The sequence below is a fragment of the Phyllostomus hastatus genome, unplaced genomic scaffold (genome assembly GCF_019186645.2).
Source record: "Phyllostomus hastatus isolate PE091 unplaced genomic scaffold, TTU_PhHast_1.1 phas_scaffold_555, whole genome shotgun sequence".
In the NCBI taxonomy this organism is placed as follows: domain Eukaryota; kingdom Metazoa; phylum Chordata; class Mammalia; order Chiroptera; family Phyllostomidae; genus Phyllostomus; species Phyllostomus hastatus.
This window is the reverse complement of record NW_025334036.1, coordinates 14,340,677-14,365,144: the sequence shown is the minus strand read 5'-3', so window position 1 is coordinate 14,365,144 and position 24,468 is coordinate 14,340,677. Positions and strand designations below refer to the sequence as shown.

Genomic DNA, 24,468 nt, shown 5'->3' with positions numbered 1-24,468 from the left:
AGTGGCAGAATGGTATAATATTTGTACTTTTGTGATTGGCTTGTTTTGTTATTTAGCACAGTGTCTTCAAGGTTCAGCCATGTTGTCAGAATTTCCTTCCTTTGTAAGGCTGAATAATATTCCACTCTATGTACAGACTGCATTTTACTTACCTGTTCATCCGTGGGTGGGTATTTGGGTTGCTGCCCCCTTTTGGCCATTGTGAATAATGCTTCGAACGTGACTGGGCCAAGTTCCAGTCTCTGCTTTCGATCTGTGTGTATATACCTGGGAGTGGAATTGCTGGATGGTGCGGTGATTCTGTGCTACCTTTTTGAGGACCAGGCAAACTTTTCCACAGTGGCTGTACTGTTTTAATCCCCACCAGCAATGTCTGAGTGACCCAGCCCATCTGCATCCTCACCAGCATTTGGTGGTGTCGACAATTTTTTTTAAATTTTAGCTATTCTCACAGGTGCGTGGTGATCTCTCATTGTGGCTTTTTAATTTTATTTTATTAAAGACTTTATTTATTTTATTTTTAATAGAGATGGGAAGGGAGGGAGAAAGAAGGAGAGAAATATCAATGTGGTTGCCATTCACATAGCCTCCACTGGGGACCTGGACCACAATGCAGGCATGTGCCCTGACTGGGAATCGAACTGGTGACCCTTTGGTCTGCAGCCCCCACTCAATCCACTGATCTACCCCAGCCAGGGCTCTCACTGTAGTTTTAATTTGCAGTGCCCTGTGGCTCATGATGGTGTGCCCCTTTTCCTGTGCTTATTTATCATCGAGATAGATATATACATATATATTTTTTACTGTTGTGTTTTGCAATTTCCTTTTTTTTAAGATATTAATAATTTATTTTTGAGAGAGGGGAAGGGAGGGAGAAAGAAGGAGAGAGAGATTGTTACATTGTTCTGTTATCGGCCCAGACTGGGGACTGAATCAGCAACCCAGGAATGTGCCCTGCCTGGGAATTGAACCGGTGACCTCCCACTTTGCTGGATGAGGCTCAACCAACTCAGCCACACAAGTCAGGGCGAGTGTTGTGAATTCTTTACATATTTTGGATACTAGTCCTTTATCTTACACAGTCATGCATGGCATAACAATGTTTTGGTCAGTAATGGACCACATGTATAACAGAGATCCCGTAAGATTATAATGGAGCTGCAAATTTTCCATCACCTGTTGATGTAGGTGCAGTCTCGTCGTGGTACAGCCCGCTACTCATGTGCTTGTGGTGCTGCTGGTGTGACACATGTACTGTACTGCCATTCGAGTAAGAGCATAGCATGTACAATTATATGTACCTGACATTTGATGATGATGATTGACTGTGTTACTGGTTGATGTATTTTCCATACATATTTACCTGCCCTGGCTGGTGTGGCTCAGCAGATTGAGTGCCAGCCTGCAAACCAAAGGGTTGCTGGTTCAATTCCCAGTCAGGGCACATGCCTGGGTTGTGGGCCAAGCTCCCAGTAGGGGGCGTGCGAGAGGCAACCACACATTGATGTTTCTCTCCCTCTCTTTCTCCCTCCCTTCTTCTTTCTAAAAATAAATAAATAAAATCTTTAAAAAAAGTGAAAAAATTAAGTTTATAAAGTAAAAATGTAGTAAGCTAAGGTTAATTTATTATTGAAGAAAGAAAAATAAGTTTAAAAGAATTTAGTGTAGCTTAAGTGCATATTGCCTATAAAGACATTTAAAGTTGATGTTTCCTTTTATATCTGGGTGATGTAGGTGAGGTTATTAACATCCCCTATTCTTATTATACTCTTGCCCACTTCTGACTTTTATTTTTTTTTACTTTTTTTTAAAAGATTTTATTTATTTAGTTTTAGAGGGGAGGAGAGGGAGAGAGAGGTAGAGAGACATCACTGTGTGGTTGCCTGTCATGTGCCCCCTACTGGGGACCTCGCCCACAACCCAGGCATGTGCCCTGACTGGGAATTGAACCAGCAACCCTTTGGTTCTCAGGCTAGCACTCAATCCACTGAGCCACACCAGCTGGGCGGTCTATAGTATTTTTAAAAGTTGTTGCCATCTCTTTCTTTACAGCTGTTAATATTTGCTTTATCCATTTAGTCGCTCCCTGTGTTGCATGCATAAATGTTCATAAATGTTACATTCTCTTGTTGAGTTGAGCTCTTTGTCATTGTGTAATGCCCTTCTCTGCCTTGATTGCACTCTTTGTTTTAAGACCTATTTCATTTAAGTATAGCTACCCGCTTTCTTTCGGTATCTGCTGTGTGTGGGGTATCTTTTTCCATTATTTCACTTTCTATCTGTGTGTTCCCTTAGTCAGAGGTGAGTCTCTTTTAGGTGGCATATACATGGGTCTTATTTTTTTATCCATTCAGCTGTATGTCTTTTGATTGGAGAATTCAGTTCGTTTATATTTAAAGTAGTTATTTATAGGCATGCACTTATTGCCATTTTTTTTGTTGGGTTCTCTGTCGTTCTCTGTCCTTTTCTTCTCCTGCTCTCTCTTCCTTTGAGGTTTGATGGCTTTCTCTAGTAGTGTGTTTACATTCCTCTCTCAGTGTCTTTGTATCTACTGTATGCTTTTGCTTTGTGGTTGCCATAAGTATCATGTGTATCAAAGTCTATTTGAAGTTGATAACTACATAAGTTTGACTACATTTTAAAGCTGTATATTTTTACTCTTCCCATGTATTTTATGTTTTTGATGTCATAATTCGTATTTTTTATATGTTGTCTATCTGTTCATTATTATCGTTATTTTTACTACCTTTGTTTTTTAAATTTTATATTAGCTTTGTTTGTGATTAACCCACTGCCTTTTTATATGTTTACCTTTGACCAGTGAGACTTTTATTTTTACTTTTATATCAAGTCCAGTGCAAATACTGCCCCTTTTTTATTACAAAATCTTGTATTACAAAATCCTAAGTGTTGGGGACCACTCTGTGTGGTTTTGGAGATTGTAGCCCCCCGAGAGCAGGCTCTGAAAGGGGCTAGTAAGTCTCCCTGGAAAAGCAGGTAACGCAGTTGATACAGTTGATAGCCGCACTCACTGAGGGTTCCTATGGGAATCAGGCCTGATAAATACATTGTATCCTTTGAAGCTTGCTCTGCTTTGCTTCATATGGCTCTGTTGATATAAACCGGATGTTTAAGTTCAAAACATAAGTAGTAAACCCCTTACCTCATGAAACTCCTCTTAAAGACCTTCTGGCGTCAGCATGACTAACAGACCCTGACCTACGACAAAACTCTGTGTTCCTTCAATTGTCATCTGTGGATAATACCTGTTTTTGTATGACTATAGCCTTTTGACATTGATTGATGAGCATTGCATATAATCACATACACACACCATTCCCAATTAAAGCCGTTTGGGAGAAGGGCTTGGGCACTCCCCACTGGAGGGAATCACCACCCCTTTCTTGCCGGAACAGCAAGATTGTGTTTGGGACAACTTATTTCTCATCCGCGGTGGACAGGAGAATTTTGCTGGACGGAGTTCCCACACGTAAGCATGTCATTCTGTAACTTAACAATATCACACTCAAGCACACCATAGGACATTTTAGGTGAAATGTTCAAAGTAAAACTATAAATTATTATATGCATATTATTACCCCAACAACCACACTCAAGCGGGTGTTACTTCTGCTGGACCCTGTATGTTTTCTTGTTACTAGTTAGTTTCCTTTCTTTTTAGCTTAACGAAGTCCCTTTAACATTTCTTGTAAGTCCTGTGAAGTTGTGATGAATTCCTTTAGTTTTTGTTTGTCTAGAAAACCATCTGTCTGCCCTGGCTGGTGTGGCTCAGTGGATTTGAGTGCCAGTCTGTGAACCAAAGGGTCGCCAATTCAACTCCCAGTCAGGGCACATGCCTGGGTTGTGGGCCAGGTCCCCAGTGTTGGGCAAGCAGGAGGCAACCACATATTGATATTTCTCTCACTTCCTTTCTCCCTCCCTTCCCCTCTCTCTAAAAAATAAATAAAATATTTAAAAAAAAAAAACCATTTCTTCCAGTTCTATGTGGTAACTTTGTTGGGTAGGGTATTTTTGATTGTTTTTTTTCCTCAACACTTTGAATGTATTGTCCTATTCCCCTCTGGCCTGCACAGTTTCTGCTGAAGAATCTGCTGATAGTTTTATGGGTACTCTCTTGTATGTAAGAAGTTGCTTTTCTCTTGCTGCTTTTAAGATTCTGTTCCTGTTGTTGACTTTGTTTTTTTAAATATGAGATTTCTTTTAAAAATATTTATTTTTAGAGAGAAGGGAAGGGAGGGAGAAAGAGAGGGAGAGAAACAGCAATATGTGGTTGCCTCCTGCTTGCCCAACACTGGGGACCTGGCCCACAACCCAGGCATGTATCCGGACTGGGAATTGAACTGGCGACCCTCTGCTTTGCAGTCTGGCTCTCAGTCCACTGAGCCACAACAGGCAGGGCTTGTTGTTAACTTTTGACATTTTAATTATAATGTGTTTTGGTCTAAGTCTCTTCTTCTTTGGGAATCTTCTTCTTTCGAAAGCCTGTGGGGTCTTCTTATTTGGAAACCAGTCTCTGGGCTTCATGGATCCTGATGTATATTTTCTTCCCTTTTTACTTCAAATAAATTTTCTGGCTTTTCTCTCTCTCTCACTCTCTCTCTCTCTCTCTTCCCCCCTTCTCTGTCTGGGGCCCCTATAATATGATGTTAGTATGCTTGATGTCTCATAAGTCCCTTAATCTGTTTTCACTTTTTTTTTTTCATTTTGGTGCTCTGATTGCATGAGGTCTGCTGCTCTGTCTTCAAGTTCACTGGTCCTTTCTTCTGCCTTATTGAGTCTACTGTTGAGCCCCTGTGGCCTGTTTTTCACTTGTTTTCTACCCACTTTCCCCAGCATACTTTCTCGCTGTTACTCAGATTGGGCAGCTTAGATCTTCTAGTTCACTGATCCTCATTTTTTTTAAGCTTTTATTTATTTATTTTTAGAGAGAGGGGGAGGAAAGGAGAAAGACAGGGAGAGAAACATCAATGTGCGGTTGCCTCTCAAGCACCCCCTACTGGCGACCTGGCCTGCAACTCAGGCATGTGTCCTCACTGGGAATTGAACCAACACCCCTTTGGTTCACAGGCCCGCGCTCAATCCACTGAGCTACTGAGCAATACCAGCCAGGGCTGTTCTTTTTCTTTTTCTTTCTTTTTTTTTAGTGCTACTGTTCACCCCATTCAGTTTTATTTTTAGTTACTACATTTTTCAGTTCTAAAATTTCCTTTTGATTTTTAAAATAAACTTCATTTTAGGTTTTCTGTTTTTGTGTGTTTCATGTGTTTTTGTAGTTGCTTGTGGGAGCATTTTTATCATGGCCGCTTTAAAGCCTTGGTCAGATTATTATAATCTGCTTGTTATTTTAGTATTTTCATCTGTTAATTATCTTTTTAAAATTCAGCTTGAGATCTTCCTGGTTCTTGGCATGATGAGAACTATTTTCCCACAAAATGCGGACATTTTCATGCTGTGTCCCGAGATGCTGCTGAATGCACCTGGCTTTCTGTGCCCTGCTCCGCCGGCACAAGTGCACTGTACTTGTTACTGCGGGGGTGGGTGGGAGTGCTGCTCTCTCCGCAGATGGTCTTCAGGAACTCACACTTTGTTTCTTTCTTTACTCATACATGTGTTTCAAAGTATCCCAAAGTCTGGTGGACTAGGCGGTGAGGGTTGGGACAAGGAAGCAGAGGTAGGATGTGGGGAAGAAGAGCATCCACATGCCCCAAGCATGGGTGCTGTCTGTGAGCCTCAGGACTTTTCAGCTGGGCAGGGGAGAGACATATGATTACTTAAAAGGAGAAAACATCGTGCCTCTTCAGGAAGGCAGAGCTTTTCCTACACCTGGCTTCTAGTAGAAATTCCACCTGGGAGGCATGTTGGTTTCCCACCATTGACTGGGCTGTCTCCGTGAAGGGTCCCGTGTGTCCGTGGGGGCTCGGGCACCTCTCCGTGCTGGCCCGATGGTGACTCTCGGAGGACGCCTGTGAGCGGGCAGGGCTGGTGCTTCGTGTGTAAACCCTTGTCCTTCTTCATCTTGAGCCCAGAGTGGAATTGATTGTGCCTGCATCTAGTTTTCTGGAACTGGTAGCCCTCTTAGCCCCGGGAGCTTTCCCAGCCGAGCATCCAGCCCCGGTCCTGGACCAGCCCCTCCGTGACTGTGCTTGTGGGTGGGGAGGGAGGCTCCACCCCTGGTGCACCCCGGGTAGGGTCGGGGTGAGGTGTGTCCCATTCCTGCTTCTAGGAGCTCCTGCACTCCCGGAGAGACTGCGCATGCGCAGGCGCACGCGCAGGCCAACCCCGATGGCCCCGCCCAGCGGCCGCACCGCTGCGGAGTCGGTGGCTGGCGGGCCCCCGTTTACTGTTGGACGTGAGGCCGGATAATGCTTACTTGGAAGATCAGGGGCCTTGAGTCATTTCCATTTATGCAGTTGTCTTCCCGGTTCTTAAAAATTCCTTCATTGTGGGCATTTCAGACATGCGCAGTAGAGAGCACTTACGCATCACGTATTCTAAGTAGTTACTTTATCTTCCTCTGAAATATTCCAGTGTGTCACCGCCCACGCGTCTTTATGCTGGGCAATTCTATTGAGACCGCGTTTTATTTTGAATTTGATTTTATAACATGAGAATAATGGATAGAGTTTTTCTGTCTAGGGAGTGTGCTGCTGATAACTAGTAACTTCATAATTTTGTGGTAAAAGCTTTCATACAGCGTTTGCTGAGAGCCAGCATACCTCAGTGGCTGAGCGTGGTCTCTCCCATGTGTCCTCATCTGGGAGACCTTGGCAAATTCTCTGTGCCTCATTTTCCTCCCCCATAAAATTGCACACACAGCTCTGCCCCCTGACGGTGGCCAGGAGGATGAGCTAGCATGTGTCAAGTGCTTAAAACCTGTCTTGCCACATACGGGCACTCGGGCGTCACCTGTTACTATTACCCATCTTACTGACAATACAACAAATGAGGCCCCAGATAATGAGAGGCTGGACGTTGGCTTGTTTTCCAGATGTGAATGAACTGAAGGAATGCCTTTCCGTGCTGGTCAAGGAACAGCAGGCCCTGGCCATCCGGTCGGCCACCACCACCCTCTCAGCCCTGAGGCTCAAGCAGCGGCTGGTCATCCTGGAGCGGTATTTCATTGCCTTGAATAGGACCGTTTTCCAGGAGAATGTCAAAGTGAAGTGGAAAAGCAGCAGCGTTTCTCTGCCTCCTGTGGACAAGAAAAGGTAACTAGAGAATGAAGAAGGAATCCTGGTACCAGCTACATGGAAAGTCCCAGTGCAGGAAAGTCAATCAAGGCTTTTGGTAGAGTTCCCTTTCCATCTTTGTGAAGTTTTTTTATTTTTAAAGATTTTATTTTTAGAAAGAGGGGAAGGGATGTAGAAAGAGAGGGAGAGAAACATCAATGCGTGGTTGCCTCTTGCACACTCCCCCCTGGGGACCTGGCCTGCAACCCAGGCATGTGCCCTGAGTGGGAATCGAACCCCTGACCCTTTGGTTTGCAGTCTGGTGCTCAATCCCCTGAGCTACAGGTTGTGTAAAAACAACCTGTGCCATTTTTTGAACACCCTCTTCTGTCAGTGGCTGTTCTGCAGCACAGGTGCTTGGGGGCATGTGCAGATTTGACAATGGGATCTGAACGCTATATTCGTTTTATTTTGCTACTGGATAGGGAACAGTCAGATTGCAATATTTACTGCTTAACTCATTTAGATGCTTCATTTTCTTTTTCCTCATCTGACACTTTTTTGTAGGAGCTGCCTTCAGGCATACGATTTTTACTGTATTGGTGCACACACCAGCAGCTTTTCTCCAAGGCACTAACAGCTGTTAGAACCTTAAGAATTGTGTAAAAGTGTATTTTTCCAAAATACAGCTGTCCCCAGAAAGCTAGACAAAAAGATTTCAGGATAGAATTCATATTTTCTATAGTTAGTCAAGTTGCTTTTATTTGATTGTAATATCGGCTTTTACTCCCTGAAGAGCACGTGGGAAGTACAGGAGGCAGAAAAATGCTGGGAAAGAACCTTATTATGTTGCCTCCCAGGGAAATAAGACGTGTTAAACGTAGCGTATTTCCTTGGTTTTCAGTTGAAATCCCGTTCCATATCATGTATTTGAGTAGTACTTTTAGGATAAATTAAACCACGTGACCGGGCAGATTCCCACCCACGTGACAGCAGCAGGCTCTGTCCTTGTCCCTTCCTACTCGACTGCACAGGGACCGCTGTCTGAGGTGGCTGTGGACCCCAGAGGGTGGGCGCATGTGGGTGGCAGACTCTGAAGGTATCTAAGTGCTCTGCGTGTGAGTCAGACCGAGTTCCCAAGGGAGCAGAGGTGGCTGAGCACCTGACTGACGTTTCTCTGCTCTCCTTTGCCACGTGAGGGTTGATGGGTCAATTGAAATCTATTTTTTACTGAACAGAGGAAATTTCAAAAATGAAAAAGAATGTATTTGAGATCATTGTGGATTCATAGGCAGTTGTTAGAAATAGTACAGAGATTCCTTATGCCCTTCACCTCCCTAGTGGAAGCCACCTGCAAAGCTGTAGAAAAAAATGCAGGAAGCCGTTTGTATAATTATTGAAAATATGTGAAATGAAGCCAGTCTTGTTAAATAAGTTCACGTAAGTAAGTAGGAAAAAGCCTGCAGAGATACATGAGAATGATAAGCACTGAGTTCGGGAGCGGGTCACCAGCCTGGGCCTCTCTCACCCAGCCAACACGGGATGGTCCCAAAGTGGGGGGGGGGGAGGGGAAGGAGAGAGGGAGAGGAAAAAAAAAAATCAATGTGTGGTTGCTTCTTGTATGCTCCCCTCCTGGGGACTTGCCCCACAACCCAGGCAAGTGCCTTGACTGGGAATCAAACTCAGCAAACCTTTAGTTTGCAGGCCTGTGCTCAATCCACTGGGCTCTCCTGGCCATGGCTAGTGCAGTGGGTTTAATGCCCCATTTCAGTGTGTATGTTTATCATTCGCCCCTCCCCTGCATCAAATAACCTCAGCTCCCTGAGGTCTTTTTTCGTGAGCAGTTTTCAAGTCGTTTAAAATCCTTTTTGAATTTTTTTCCTTAAAGAGGATATTTTTCCTTTACAAAGTATATTAGGTAAAAGTTTTTTAAAAAGAAAGCTAAAAATCCCGTGTGACTCTGCCATGTAAAGAAACCCCTGCCCACCCCATCTTGGTGGGAGTCCCCGCATTGATGATGCCTTTGATCTGCTGTGGCGCCTTCCTCTGACTGACCCCCTATCATTACCCCCCCCGTGTGTCCCCTCAGTTCCCGGCCCCCTGGCAAGGGCGTGGAGGGCCTGGCGCGAGTCGGATCCCGAGCAGCCCTGTCCTTCGCCTTTGCATTCCTGAGGAGGGCCTGGCGGTCAGGTAGGTGCGCCCAGTGGGCGGGTCCACTTCCCAGGAGGCTCCACCCCCTCACTGCTGCCACCATGGGCCCTTGGGCCCACCGCATGTGCCCTGGGCTCCCCCTTTGCCTTGATGGAACATGACAGGCCTCAGAGTCCGACTTGTCGGGTTTGTGCTTCTCAAGAAAAAGTGCAAGGAGACTTGCCGGGGTGGCGAACACACAGCACAGTGTTCAGATGACATGTTGTGGAATTGTGCATGAGGACCTGTATAAATTTGTTCCCCGGTGTCGTCCCAGTCTGCTCAATCAAAAGGGAAAAAACTATAAAAACTGCTGCAGGGCCTCGGGGCTGATGTGTGTTCTAGGAGAGCAAAACTTAGACGTGCTGACGCCAGAGTCTTGCAGAATTGACATGGGGGACAATTTCCCTCCATTTCAGTCTTTTGAGCTCTTGCAGGGGCTCAGTGAGAGGAAGTTGAGGGTGGAAAACGGGACAATGGGAACATGGGTGACCTTTTGGGCCCAGGGCTGGGAGGGCCACCCCCGCCCCCGGGCCAGTGGGGACGGTGTGGCTTGCCGGTGGTGCCGAGGTGCGGGTGGCCTCCGCTGATGCGTGTGTGTGTCCAGGCGAGGACGCGGACCTCTGCAGCGAGCTGTTGCAGGAATCCCTGGACGCCTTGAGAGCGCTGCCCGAGGCCTCCCTCTTCGACGAGAGCGCCGTGTCCTCCGTGTGGCTGGAGGTGGTGGAGAGAGCCACCCGCTTCCTCAGGGCTGTGGTGACGGGGTGAGTGCCCTCTCTGCCCAACTCCCTGCGCTGTGAGCCTGCTGTGGGGCGCTCCAGCATCCCGGCCCCTCTTGCTGTTTTTTTATTTTATTCTTCCGTTACAGCTGACATAGAATATTATATCAGTTTCAGGTGTACAGCTGCGTGGTTAGACATTTCTGTAGCTTAGCAATTGAGCACCCCAATAGGTCTAGCACCCACCTGGTACCACTCGTGGTTCTTACAGTCTTTCTGAGTGTATTCCCTGGGCTGTGCTTTGCATCCCCGTGACTGTTCTGTAACTGCCAGTCTGCACTTATTTATTTTTTTTTGTAAGATTTTTATTTATTTATTTGTTAAGAGAGGGGAAGGGAGAGAGAAGAGAGGGAGAGAAACATGGATGTGGGGTTGCCTCTCTCACGCCACCTACTGGGGACCTGGTCCACAACCCAGGCATGTTCCCTGATGGGAATCGAACTGGTGACCCTTTTATTCGCAGGCTGGCACTTAGTCCACGGAACCACACCATCAGGGCCCAATCTGTACTTCTTGGTTCCTCAGGCGTGTGAGCACCCATCAAAAGCCCCTCAGTGAGACTGTGTGTGCCACCATTTGAATGATGGGTGTTGTCTGAATAGACAATGCACGAGTAGATAACTACTCAAGATGAAAATGTTCAAATCTACATGAAGTCTTTTTGGTATGAAAAATTTGTGAATCATTGAATATGAACTCTGGTATTGGGTGCTATGTAGTTTTGTTAATTTTTTAAAAGATTTTATTTATATGTGTTTTAGAGAGAAGGGAATGGGGGGAGAAAGAGAGAGACAGAAACATCAATGTGCGGTTCCCTCTCATGCGCCCCCTACTGGGGACCTGGCCCGCAACACAGGCATGTGCCCTGACTGGGAATCGAACCAGTGACCCTTTGGTTCGCAGGCCTATGCTCAATCCACTAAGCCACACCAGCCAGGGATTGCTAATGGCTTTTAAATTTAAAGAACATGCATGCACTCAGTACAGAATTCAACAAAGACATACTTAGTGAGTCTCTTCTCATCCCCTTCACCAGAGGTCACTGCTGTGTCCCTTCCAGCAAGCAGGGCCACCTGTGGTCTCAGTAGGAATTTGGCTCCATACAGTGCTGTGGCGAGGGGTCCCTGAAAATAGGCTTCGGATTCATTTAAAAAATCCCACTGTGATGGTGATGTTGGGCGATCCTCTCCCGTCTCGAGTTAAGAAGCCTTGTTATTTATTATTGGAGCACAAGGAAAAGTTAAAATTACTTCTTTGATCACAGATAAAAATAAGCATAGACACATTGCCTATAGATTTTTCAGGTGGTTTTAGAAATTGATCCTTCTCCAGTTCTGTAGAGGAATGTTGACAGTCTAATAGTTCTTTTTTTTAGAATAGAAAGTAACTTCCTTTTTTAAAAAAAAAAGATTTCATTTATTTATTTTTAGAGAGAGAAGGGAGGGAGGGGGAGAGAGAGAGAGAGAGAGAGAAACATCAATGTGCGGTTGCTGGGGGTTATGGCCTGCAACCCAGGAATGTACCCTGGCTGGGAATCGAACCTGGGACACTTTGGTTCCCAGCCCGTGCTCAATCCACTGAGCTACGCCAGCCAGGGCTGACAGTCTAATAGTTCTACGTGTCAGTGAAACTGGGAACGGATCTAAAACATCAATAATTTTACGCTACCAGAACTTGGAATATGCCTTCTAATGTAATCATTTTAGAGTACCTGAATTAACACTTTTATTTAAATCACATGCCTACAGGTTCATCACACACTTTAAAATCTCTGATACCATTTTAGTAGCAAGTCTCAGAAACTAGATTCTGGATATTAGAAATATACTTCTCCCTGAGAGAGAACGTATATTAACATCCTAGTGTTAATGTGAGCACGCTGTCCCTAAGCTCTGCCTTTGTTCCTGACCCACTGCTGTCATTTCAGGGACGTTCATGGGACGCCAGCCCCCAAAGGGCCGGGCAGCGTCCCCCTGCAGGATCAGCACCTGGCCCTGGCCATCCTGCTGGAGCTGGCAGTGCAGAGAGGCACGCTGAGGTAAGGGTGCTGTGCGTGGGCTGGGGCACGTCGGGGTAATGCCTCTGGATCCGGACGGCTGTTGTGTTTTCTGGCGTTTCACGGAAGCGTCTGTTACTGTAGCAAGTGTGTGGTGTTCTGTAATCACAGGACTGTCCCCTCGGACATTCTCTTCTTTCAGACCTGGGTGCAGTTAGCTTGTCTTCACTTTCTTTTTCCCCCCTTCATTTTAAATAAAAAAAAAAGAATTTATTTATTTATTTTTAGAGAGAGGGGAAGGGAAGGAGAAAGAGAGGGAGAGAAACATCAATGTGTGGGTGCCTCCTGCATGCCCCTCACTGGGGACCAGCCTGCAACCCAGGCATGTGCCCTGACTGGGAATCAAATTGGCGATGCTTTGGTTCACAGGCCGGTGCTCAATCCACTGAGCCACACCAGCCAGGGCTCCCCCTTCATTTTAAAAATCATTTTTATTTTTTGATTACAGTTGACATACATTATTATATTAGCTTCAGGTGTATGCCCCAGTGATTAGACATTATATAACTTCCTAAGTGATCATCCTGATAAATCTCACACCCGTCTGGCACCAACACATAGTTATTAGGTTGTTATTGACTGTATTCCCTGTGCTGTACTTTACAGCCCTGTGACTGCTCTGTAACCAGCAAACTGTACTTCTTAATCCCTCATCTTTTTCACCCAGTCCCCCTGCACCCCTTCCATCTGGCAGCTGCCAAAATGTTCTCTATATATATGAGTCTGTTTCGGTTCTACTGGCCCATTTATTTTGCTTCTTTATATTCAATTGATAGATATGTATATATTGCCATTTTATTGTTCACATTTTTATCTTTTTTCTTCTTCTTAAAGAAGACTTTAGCATTTCATAGAATACTGGTTTGGTAGTGATGAACTCCTTTAGCTTCTTCTTGTGTGGGAAGCTCTATGTCTGCCCTTCGATTCTAAATGATATCTTCACTGGGTAGAGGAATCTTGGCTGTAGGGCGTTGCTTGTTATCACTTTGAATACTTCTTGCCTATCCCTTCTTGACTGTGTAGTTTCTGTTGAGAAATCAGCTGATCGTCTTTTGGGAGCTCCCTTGTAGGTAATAATGGTCTTTCTCTTGCTGCTTTTAAGATTCTCTTTTTGTCTTTAACCTTCAGCATTTTAATTATGAATTGTCTTGGTGTGGGCCTCTTTGGGTTCATCTTGTTTGGGATTATCTGAGCTTCTGGGACTTGTATGTCTATTTTCTTCCCCAGGTCAGGAAAACTTTCAATTATTATTATTATTATTATTATTTTATTTTTTTTAAGATTTTATTTATTTATTTGTAGAGAGACGGGAAGGGAGGGACAGAGAGAGAGAGAGAGAGAGAGAGAGAAACATTAATGTGTGGTTGCCTCTCACGTGGCCCCCAACTGGGGACCTGGCCCACAAACCCAGGCATGTGCCCTGACTGGGAATTGAACCAGTGACCCTTTGGTTCGAAGGCCAGTGCTCCATCCACTGAGCTGCACTGACCAGGGCCAGTCATTATTTTTTAAAATAGGCTTTCAATTCCTTGGTCTCTCCTTCTTCCTGTACCTCCATGATGCTAATATTGGTACACTTGAAGTTGTCCCAGAGGCAATCCTCATTTTTTTTTTTTTTCTGTTCTGATGGGGTGTTTTCTGCCTCTTTACATTCCAAATCTCTGATTTGATTCTTGGTTTCTTCTAATGTTGATTCCTGTAAATTATTCTTCCTTTCAGTTAGTGTATTCTTTGTTTCTGACTGGTTCTTTTTTATGCTGTTCCAAGTTCATCTACTCTTCCCCTAAATTCCTCAAGCATCCTTATAACCAGTGTTTTGAACTCTGCATCTACTGGATTGCTTGTCTCCTTTTTGTTTAGCTCTTATTTTTGAGTCTTGATCTGTTCTTTCATCTGGGCCAGGTTTCTTTGTGTCCTCATTTTGGCAGCCTCCCTGTGTTTGTTTCTATGCATTAGGTAGAGCTGCTTTGACTCCCTGTCCTGGTAGAGAGTGGCCTAATATAGTAGGTGTCTTGTAGGGCCCAGTGGCACAGCCTTCCTGCTTACCTGGGCTGGGCCCTCCAGGTGCACCCCTGTGAGCTTTGTATACCCTGTTCTTGCAGTTGAGCCTTGATTGCTGTTGGTGTGTCATTGGGCGGGATTTACCCCCAGGCCAGTCAGCTGCAAAGACTGGCTTTGACCCCTGACCTCTGATCACGGTGGAGAATCAGCCATGCAGGGTCCACCCCACAGAGCCGTGTTTCTTTCAGCAGGGCTCTGGTGCCCGCTGAGGCCGCCCCTTGAGCGTGTTGCTTGTGGAGGTGGTCGGGTGGGGTGCTTCCATGCGGTCTGTCTGCAGCATTCTGTGGGGGCAGTGGCTGTGGGGCCTTCTGGGAGCTGCAGGCCCCCCCGGGGTGGGGCTAACTGGGGGCCAGGTTGCTGGAGACTCAGATATGGTGCCTCCTGTGGTGCCATGAGGGGAGGGCTCCTCCGAAGAGCTGTGGCCTCTGCCAGCACTTCTGTCTGCGTGAAGTTGCCCCCTGCTCTTGCCCCGTTGCTGGACAGTTCCGTTTCGCCAGTGTGTCTCTGGCGCTCTAGGGCCGCAGCTCTGAGGGACAGAGTCAGAGCAAGTCTGTGTGCTGGCCCTTTAAGAGGAGTGCCTGGGACTCCAGGAGCCCGGCCTCACTCATCTTCCATCCCTGCTGGTTTTCACAGCCCAGAGTTACGGGGACTTCTCTTTCCGGGACTGGAGCTCTGGGCTGGGGTGTTGGGACCCCTTGTTCCTCAGGGGGACCTTGGCAGCCAAGATGTCCCTCTCTGTTTGTAACCCCCACCCATGTGTGTGCGACCTGCTGGCTCCACACCTCTGCCCTTTCATTCTCAGTGTTGCTTCCATCCCACCAGGGGCCAGGCGGCTCTGAAGGACGTTTGTTTTGTGGCTCGGCTGCGACTGGGATGTGGCTGTGGAGGGGCAGGTAGCACCGTCCCTGACACCACCGCCTCGCCCTGCGGTGCTCTTCCTTCCTTTATTGTGTTCCACTCTCTAGTATTCTCAGAACGGTGCGGTTACTTTTATGCCATTCATTTAAGGCCTAGAAATTCCCTTTAGAAAGTGCCGGTCGAGCTTCTGCCCATGTCTTCTAACACAAGGCGGGCCTCTTCTGCTAAAATTGTGGTATAGATTTAGCCATTTTCCACCGAGAATGGTTCGGATGACATTTTTTAGTTTCCTGCTAAATCTAAAGTATTTCTTCAATTTTATTTTGTTGTCTTCTTTTGCTTTTGATGGGTGATGGCAAAAAAAAAAATTAATCTCTTCTTTTTTCCCCTTGAGAATAAAGCTATCTTCTCTTTCAGCCAAATGCTCTCGGCAGTCCTGCTGTTGCTGCAGCTGTGGGACAGCGGGACGCAGGAGACAGACAACGAGCGCTCCGCCCAGGGCACCAGCGCGCCCCTCCTCCCCCTGCTGCAGCGATTCCAGGGCATGCTCTGCGGCAAGGACGCCCCTCACGCGGAGGGAGACACGCACGTAAGGGCGGTAACGGGGCTTTGCATTTGACTAGCTCTCCTGTTTGCGGTTATCCTAGGAGTTAGACTTGGACAGACAAGAGCAGTGTCCGTGGGGGTGGTTGTCGTCGTGGGGAGCCTGGATTTGGTGATGCCAGCCATGAGGCAGGCGTGGCAGGTCATGTGCTGGCCTGCAGGTAGTGTGGAGGAACATCCCATGAGCACATCAGGGCTCTTCCGAGCAATTGAGGAGTGGCCGGAGTGGGTGGACGTGGCGCTCTGTGCCTGCATCATCCTGCGCTGGGTGTGTAGTCAGGGAATCTCTTTCTGGGTGTAGATGAGCCTACGCTTTCAGATACGGACATCTGTCGCCTTGGTGACCGGGTCCTGCTCTCTCTGCTGAGTGGGAGGCACTCGGCCCTCTGCGCGTGTGGGGTTAGTGCTTGCCATTCCCAGCCGCCACGCACGCTGTGCTCTGGCTGCGGTGGGGGAGCGAGGTTAGGATGCTCTGGAGGATGTGAAGGCGTGCTCACTCCACGCGGGTGTGCATTAGTGGGAGCATGAAGACGGGCACTTGTGGTGGTAGTGGGGAGGTGGCGCGGGGCTGGGGCCGGGCTGCCCTGGGCAGGAGCCCGTGCTTGGTGCAGGGGAGGTGCTACATGATGAGTTCGCACTCTGTCCCCCGGGGCGGGCACATATCTGACCCTGTGCAGAGGCGCCGGTAGGTCTCCCTCCTCTGTGCTGTCCCCCACCCGCCCTTTACCAGAAGACCTCAGGTGGGTGAGCACGAGCTGCGTCAGTGAGCACAGCGCCGAGTCTGAAATGCAGGCTTCTGAAAACTTAGAAAGAGAGCTCTGGGAGTAGAGGCTCGCTCACTCTGTTGGCGCTTCGGTGTGCGGGCTCCACGGGAAGCACATCCCCTCCGCAGGCTGGGGGCCTAGCATGTCCTGCTCGTACCTTGCATCTGACCCCTGACCCCGCTGTGACCCCACTGCAACCCTGCTGCTTTCTAGAGGCCCAGGTTTGATCTCGCAGGTTTCTTCTGGAAACACGTAGCCATCCACGGTTAGGCTTCAGCCTAATTTTTCTGGCACGAGGCAGTCTTTAATGGTAATAAGGCCACTCTGCCTTTACATTCTTAGGATTAATAATGTGCAAATAAAATTAGTTTTTTTTCCAGTGGGCTCAGTATTTAGAATAAAAGAGCCTTTTTTTTCTAGTTTTAAAAGCCAGATGGAGGTGCAGTGCTGTGTTCCCGCACAGCTAGCTGTGCATTCTCCCAAGGGTGCCTGGGTGCTGGACTGTGGCACCGACCTGAGCGGGTGGGTGAGGAGTGCCCAGCAGTGTGGGTGCATTGGTGACACTTCTCATCCGATGGCTAGAGATCACGGGTCACCGTGAATACCCAAATCCAGAGTCGTGGCAGGCTAATGGTGGTCCTTGTTCCTCTGTGTCTGACGATGCCTGTGTACCTTTCTTCTAGCTCCTGTGTGGCCCTCTGAGCCCCAACGAGAGTTTCCTGAGGTACCTTGTTCTCCCGCAAGACAGCGAGCTCGCCATCGATTTGCGGCAAACCGCCGTTGTCGTCCTGGCGCACTTAGACCGCTTGGCGGCGCCCTGCACGCCCCCACTGTGCAGCTCCCCTACGTCCCACAAGGTGTGTGCGGTGGGGCTGTTTGTTTCAGGACCCTCCCGTGTCTCCTTGCGCCCTGATAGGCTGGGGTGGAGCTGGCTTCCAGCTTGTAAACGCATGCACAGTTTAAGGCACCGTCTGTAGTCAGAGTGTTGAGGGTGCCGAGGCCGACGGGGCCTCGGTCCCAGCGCAGGTTCAGGAGGTGCCACCCCCGAGGTCTCCCCTTTTCTTACACAGCCACATGCCACTCTGCCCTCTTTGGGGAGATTCTGGAGCCTTTTTATACATGGGGCACGCCGAACGTAGCTGTGTGTGATTGTGCCGCTGCTCAGAGCCGTGATGGTCCACCGGTGACCTTGCACCCACAGTCGCGCCTGGTCCTCACCATGTGGTCCTTGGCACCGGGAGGAAACCGCCATGTGCAGTGGCGGGGAGTCTTGCCAGGGTCACATGGATTCATCCTCCTTTTGAATCCAGGTTTTTCTATTGTTTTTTTAGTTCATTTTTTTTTTTTGAGAGAGAGAGGGAGGGAGAAAAAGAGGGGGAGGAACATCAGTGTGAGAGAGAAGCATCCATCGGGTGCCTCTTGTCCACACCCAAACCATGGGCAGAACCCACTACCCAGGCCTGTGCCCTGACTGGGAATCGAACCGGTGACCTTTGGTTCACAGACCGATGCTCAGTCCACTGAGCCACACCAGCCAGGGCTACTTGCACTACTTTTGTTTTTTTTTTTCCAGAATATTTAAAAAAAATTTTAATTGTTGTTCAAGTCCAGTTTTCTGATACTTGCACTACTTTTAATGTGTAAATGACAGGTTGTGGAAAATAACTTAGTCACTTGATCTCATCTGTTACCTGAGGCAAAATGTTACCCGTTATTCATGTGTTTTGAGTCAGCTTCTTTCTCTGCATGCTTTGTTTTTATCTTATAGTATCTCAGTTTACCTGCCAGTGTCTCCGTGTTGCGCCATCCTAATGCATTCTTTCTTTGGACTAAGAAACCAGTTTTCTTGCTGCTGTAGACATGTACTTCTTTGTCACCTCCTAGGGATCCTTGCAGGAGGTCATAGGCTGGGGGCTGATAGGATGGAAGTGCTATGCCAATGTGATCGGCCCCATCCAGAGCGAGGGCCTGGCTGCCCTGGGGGTCACGCAGATCGCCTGTGCGGAGAAGCGCTTCCTGATCCTGTCTCGGAACGGCCGCGTGTACTCGCAGGCCTACAACAGCGACACACTGGTGGGTGTCCCGGGCCCTGGCCCCCAGCTTCTGGGGTGGGCAGCTTCTCTCCTGCGGAAGCTACAGAGGGCTGATCTTTAGATTGTTGGACATCTGAAGATTTATAAGCGTCTGTTCATTCATTGTTAGTTATATTTCAAACCTTAATTTGTCAAGACTCGGAGGCAGAGTCTCTTAGTTGCCAGGATCGAGGGTTCTGCGTGGTGATGCCTACGGCCAGACGTGGCTCCCATGAGTGAACTGCCTCCGTGGGTGCGAGCCCACGTGCCCGTGGGGGCTAGGCAAGGATGAAGGAGGGGACCGGGCCTCTCGGGGATGGTCCCTATCAGAAGAGGCTGCTCCTCACCCGGAGCGGGGAGCTCCCGTCGCTCAGGGGCAGCTTGGTCACGCGTGCAGCGCGTGGAACCCTTTCTGTTGGTGCTGGGTGGGCATGGGCCAGCGCTGGCCTGGCCACCGCTAGAAGCCCTTGTCCTTTCGGTTTGCCAAGAGTTCGTTCAAGGGAGACACACAGTGGAAGGGCGGTGTGTGGTTTTTGCAGTCTGTGGGCTGCTTACTGACGCCATTCTCTCTGCTCGCCCTTGCAGGCCCCGCAGCTGGTTCAGGGTCTGGCCTCCAGAAACATCGTGAAAATCGCCGCCCACTCCGACGGTCACCACTACCTGGCCTTGGCCGCCACCGGAGAGGTGTACTCCTGGGGCTGCGGGGACGGCGGACGGCTGGGCCACGGGGACACCGTGTATGTGTGGCCCGCCTCTGTACCCACGTGCTCTCCTCCTGTGTTGCTGTGTTGAAACTCGGGTGGAATGGTGTGGTGGGGATGGGAGGGGTCGGCTACCAGGAGAGTCAGCTCCTGGGTGACATGCAGCACAGAGGGTGGCATCTCCCCAGCTTCAGCCCTTCCAGCTCTGTGCCCCGCTTTGGCCGCACACACTGCCCCCCATGGGGTGTTTTGAAGCAGGTCCCTCACTCCTGTCGCTTCAGTGTCATAAGGGCCCCTCTCCTGAATTGAGCCATAGTACAGTTTTCTGTGGTACAAATACCAGTAGTTTCCTCTTCCCTTTTGTGGAAGCTGTGGATTCTGTGGTGGCTCTGAGCACAAATGCCTAAACATGGAGCCGGATGGAGGACGGGGACCCTCTGTACAGTGTCATGCGTGGGCCTGAGGTTTGAACCGTGTTGCAGCTGCACTTCACGGGGGTCCGAGCTACGAGTGAGGATGGGGCAGCTGCAGAGTCAGGAGGAGACACAGCTGTTACCCCTGTTATGGGTGATGGGGGTGGTGACAGGCATCCGCTGGGAAGACCCCCAGACTGAAGAGAGCTGACTGACTCCTGTGTGCTGCACTCAGCGGAACTACTCCGGACCCGACCGCGTCGTGAGGGGCCCTGGCACATGTGGTCCCGTGGTAGCGGAAAGCGCGGGAGTGAAGGAACGGTAGCTCCTGTCCGACTGGAGGCGCTGCGTTGGCACGGGGAGCCCGGGGCATGAGGGGATCGAGGTGCAGGGTGTAGGCCTTGACTTTCCACTTTGGTCATTTATCATCGAGCACGTGGGAACATCTTGTCCTGAAGTAACCCTCCGCCGAGACGTAGCGTTTGGTGCATGTGTCCCTCACTCCAGGTGTCGGGTGGAGATGAGATCATGTCGAGGGCGGGGGTTGCAGACAGACTGGCAGGCGGGGTGGGGGGGTGAGACTGGAGCGGAGCAGAGGAGGAGATGTGGTGTCAGGGTCAGACACTGGGCCGTCCCCGTGCACCGCTGGCCCCTGTGCCTGCGTGCATTTCTTGGAATCGGGGTCCCGGAGTGAGTAAGCCCTGTCTCAGGAGGGGCTGTCGTGGGGGTCTCCAAGCATAGTAAACGCGTTCCGGAGTGCAAACTTTTCGCCTGTTTTGAAAGGGAAGAGCCAGCTTAATGAGACTTTTGTCACTACCCTTCCTGCCTCCTGCTGTGCGTTGTGAAGTCCAGAGTGCAGTGTTGCTTATGCGCTGGCTCCTGCATTCCTTCCGCGTTCATTTAACCTCAGGTGTTCACTCCCCCCGTCTGTGGGAGGCGTGCCAACCCGTCAGGTTCAGGTGTACAGACTGATGAGTTTTGGCGCAGGTGTGCAGCTGGGGACCGAGGCAGACCATTTCCGTTGCCTCCACTACTTTCTTTGGACTCTTGGCTGTTGGTCCCGACCCCCTACCTCTGGCTGTCCCGTCCTCATCCCCTGCAGTGGTTGGTTTCTGGCTCTGCTGCGTGGCAGCAGGTCCTCCCGGTGGCCGAGTGGTCTCTCTGTGGGTGGGCCACCGGGGGCACTGTGAACACAGTGGCTGTGGACTTGACTGTGTGGATCTGTAATCTGCACGATTCCCGCTGGAGGCCAGGCCTGGCCTTGGGTCCTCGAGCCACACCTATGTAAACACACATACCTTTAAGTAACACCAACTGTTCATCTTAATGGCTCTTAAATGATGGAGAACAATCCACGTGACCAACACGCACATGCAGAGTGTAATGTAAGAGACAGTCCTGGCCGAATGAAATCTGAGTTTGCGTGACAGCCAGAGGGAGACCATGCCTCAAGGCTCCACTAGTGGGGAAAACTCACTCTCGGAATAAACGCATGTGTTTCCTCACTCGTCTTCCCTCTCCCCCCACAGGCCCCTGGACGAGCCCAAGATGATCTCTACCTTCTCCGGCAAGCAGGGCGGGAAGCACGTGGTGCACATCGCGTGCGGGAGCACCTATAGCGCGGCCATCACCGCGGAGGGCGAGCTGTACACCTGGGGCCGAGGGAACTACGGCCGCCTGGGCCACGGTGCGTACTGAGCTCGTGCAAGGTACGCTGGGAGGTGACCCCTTTTGAGGGGCTTGCAGTAACAACAGTCCTTGTGTTCGAAGGCTCCAGCGAAGATGAGGCCATCCCGATGCTGGTGGCTGGGCTCAAAGGACTGAAGGTCATTGACGTGGCGTGTGGGAGTGGGGACGCGCAGACGCTGGCCGTGACGGAGAACGGTATGTGCAGCTCTGGCCACCCCCCTGGGGACAGGAGCTTGGAGTGGAGTGAACCTCTCGAGGTTGCCCTGGTGTTGTCTTCTAAGTGGGTTTGCACCTGGGCGTCCTCGGGAGAGGTCCTGAAGTTACAGGACTTAAAACTTATTTTTATTTGTTTACTTATATTTTTTAAAGATTTTACTTATTTTTTTAGAGAGAGGAGAAGGGAAGGAGAAAGAGAGGGAGAGAAATATCAATGTGCGATTGCCTCTCACATGTCCCCCATTAGGGACCTGGCCTGCAACCCAGGCATGTGCCCTGACTGGGAATCGAACCAGCGATTCTTTGCTTCGCAGCCCGAGCTCAATCCAGTGAGCTACACCAGCCAGGATATTTACTTATTTTTTGTTATAGTCAGTATTTTGTATTAGTTTCAGGGGTGCAGCATAGCAGTGAGACAGTCATAGACGGTACAAACTTGTCCCCTTGGCATTTCAGGTACCCACCTGGCATTATATAATGATTACAATACGTATTACAGACTGTATTCCCCATGTGGTGCTTCACATCCCTGGGACTATTTTATAACTACTACTTAGTACTTCTTATTCCGTCCACATTTTTCACCCAGCCACCCAACCCCACATGACTTGTAATTTTTGTTTCCCAGAGCCAGGGTCCTAGCAAGCAGCTCCCATCCTTTCTATTTGGACATTTTTTATCTGTGTGTGTGTATGTTTAAAATTAAATTTACTTTTATTCATTTTTAGGGGGGAGAGGGAGGGAGAAAGAGAGGGAGAGAAACATCAATGTGTGGTTGCCTCTCGTGCGCCCCCTACTGGGGACCTACCTGGTCTTCAACCCTGGCATGTGCCCTGACTGGGAATTGAACTGGTGACCCTTTGGTTCACAGACCAGCACTCAGTCCACTGAGCCACACCAGCCAGGAGCTGGGCATTTTATGTTTAAACAAACCAAAACAAAAAGAGAGAGAGAGTTAAGATGGGGTATGGTCTAAGACATTTCTGGTTATGGGTACATGTTCTAATGTGCAGCCACCCTTGAATTCGGTGGTAAACCCTGTGTAGTCCTTGTGTATTCTATAGTAGGATACCACGTGGTTTGCTTGTTTTTAATTTTAGTTTCGTGATTGTGTTCATTAGCCAGACTTTTTGTACTCCTTTTACTTTTTTTGAGCGCGGATTTAGCAGGTTTGGTGGGTAGAGTCATGTTAGTTTCCCCAGCTGTGTTTGTCAGTGTCTCGGCTCTGCCCTGAGATTTGTGGTTTGGTCTGTCAGAGTCACCTGGGGGCCCATCCCGCAGAGTCACCCACGGAGGCTGAGTGGCAGATTAGAGCTGCCTGACTTCTGGGAGTTTCTCTGGTGAGCGACTGAAGGTCACTTCAGACCCTTCACGTCCACTGGGTCCCCCACCCCTGAGGGGAACAGGCCTAGTCGGAGCCGTCTGGCATCTGCTTCCATGTGTATCAGAGCAAAGACAGTCTCTTGTCGTCTGAAAGGTCTCTTGTGGGGTGAGGCTTGCAATTTGATTTCTTACTGTTTTTAAGTGTTCGTTATAGAGGGATTGACACACCTCATAAAACTCTTAACGGCACTGAAGGGCGAGTCTGTTGGTTGGAGTGCTGCCCCGCCCAGCACAGGTTTGCAGATGCAGTCCCCGTCAGGGCGCGCGTGGGAGGTGGCCGACTGATGTTTTTCTCTCACGTCGATGCCTCTCTCTCTTTCTCCCCTAAATCAATAAACACATCCTTGAGTGACGATTAAACAGACAAACAAACAAAAACCACCAAACTCTTAACAAATGTTAACCATCAGTATAGTCGCGTGGTTGACTTGTGGTCAGACGGGACCTGAGGGAGGTCGGTGTGCTGCATGGGAGCTGCGGGCCAGGGTGGTGCTCCATGGTGGAAGCGCTGTTATTGAGCTCAAGCCAGGAAAAGTTGGGGTTTTATTACTCTTCTAGTTAAACGAGGAGAAAAGCCGAGCTTCCCTTTGTTCATTGCTTCCCTGTGAACTAGATTTCATTTGGTCAGAACCACCTGGGTGATGTTAACAATATACATTGGTGATCTAGAGTCCTGTGTTAACTGGTTATATGCATTGTTTTCAGTCATTTAAAAGTTCTGTTAAGATCTGCAGTTGTTGCCCCAGCTGGTATGGCTCAGTGGATTGTGTGTTAGCCTGCAAAACCATAAGGGTCACTGGTTCGATTCCCAGTCAGGGCATATGCCTGCGTTGCTGGCTAGGTCCCCAGTAGGGGGCGCTTGAGAGTCAGCCATACATTGATGTTTCTCTCCCTTTCTTTCTCCATACTTTATCCTCTCTCTAAAAATAAATAAAATATTCAAAAAAAAAGATACACAGGCATTGTTACTTAAACATATTTGTATTTCCAGGTCAGGTGTGGTCCTGGGGAGATGGCGACTATGGGAAACTGGGCAGAGGCGGTAGTGACGGCTGCAAAACGCCCAAGCTGATCGAAAAGCTTCAAGACTTGGATGTCGTCAAAGTGCGGTGTGGGAGTCAGTTCTCCATTGCTTTGACAAAAGACGGCCAAGTGTACTCCTGGGGCAAAGGTGACAGCCAGAGACTTGGGCATGGGACAGAGGAACACGTCCGTTACCCCAAACTCCTGGAGGGCTTGCAAGGTGAGTGTGACCTGTGAACTTCCAGTGCTTTTTGAGGTGGTGTCTTTGGGGATGCTTGAAGCTTATTTTTTTCTTCGCCTGAAATTCCACCAATGATCCGTCATTAGAAGCTTTTACCCACCTTTTGGTAGGTGTAGGGAATACATGGAAAGTGATTTGTTATATTTAAAAATATGGCCTAGAGTTATTATCACCAAATTTAATTGGAAACTCATTCCGTTCACCAGGATTGCAGAGGACTTCTTGTGGC

At 48.9% G+C, this 24,468-nt stretch overlaps 1 protein-coding gene across 4 annotated transcripts in view; it reads left to right on the top strand.

Moving 5' to 3' along the window:
- The window catches only part of HERC2 (HECT and RLD domain containing E3 ubiquitin protein ligase 2), a 198,849-nt gene that overhangs the window by 43,160 nt on the left and 131,221 nt on the right, over positions 1-24,468 (top strand). For all 4 annotated transcript variants that reach the window (XM_045824954.1, XM_045824955.1, XM_045824952.1 and 1 more), the window contains exons 5-15: positions 7,010-7,229; positions 9,280-9,380; positions 9,988-10,144; positions 12,087-12,197; positions 15,552-15,723; positions 17,185-17,358; positions 18,386-18,574; positions 19,159-19,310; positions 21,217-21,374; positions 21,458-21,571; positions 23,967-24,218. In XM_045824954.1, coding sequence (XP_045680910.1) covers positions 7,010-7,229; positions 9,280-9,380; positions 9,988-10,144; positions 12,087-12,197; positions 15,552-15,723; positions 17,185-17,358; positions 18,386-18,574; positions 19,159-19,310; positions 21,217-21,374; positions 21,458-21,571; positions 23,967-24,218 — 1,800 coding nt within the window. The remainder of the gene's footprint in view (positions 1-7,009; positions 7,230-9,279; positions 9,381-9,987; positions 10,145-12,086; positions 12,198-15,551; positions 15,724-17,184; positions 17,359-18,385; positions 18,575-19,158; positions 19,311-21,216; positions 21,375-21,457; positions 21,572-23,966; positions 24,219-24,468) is intronic.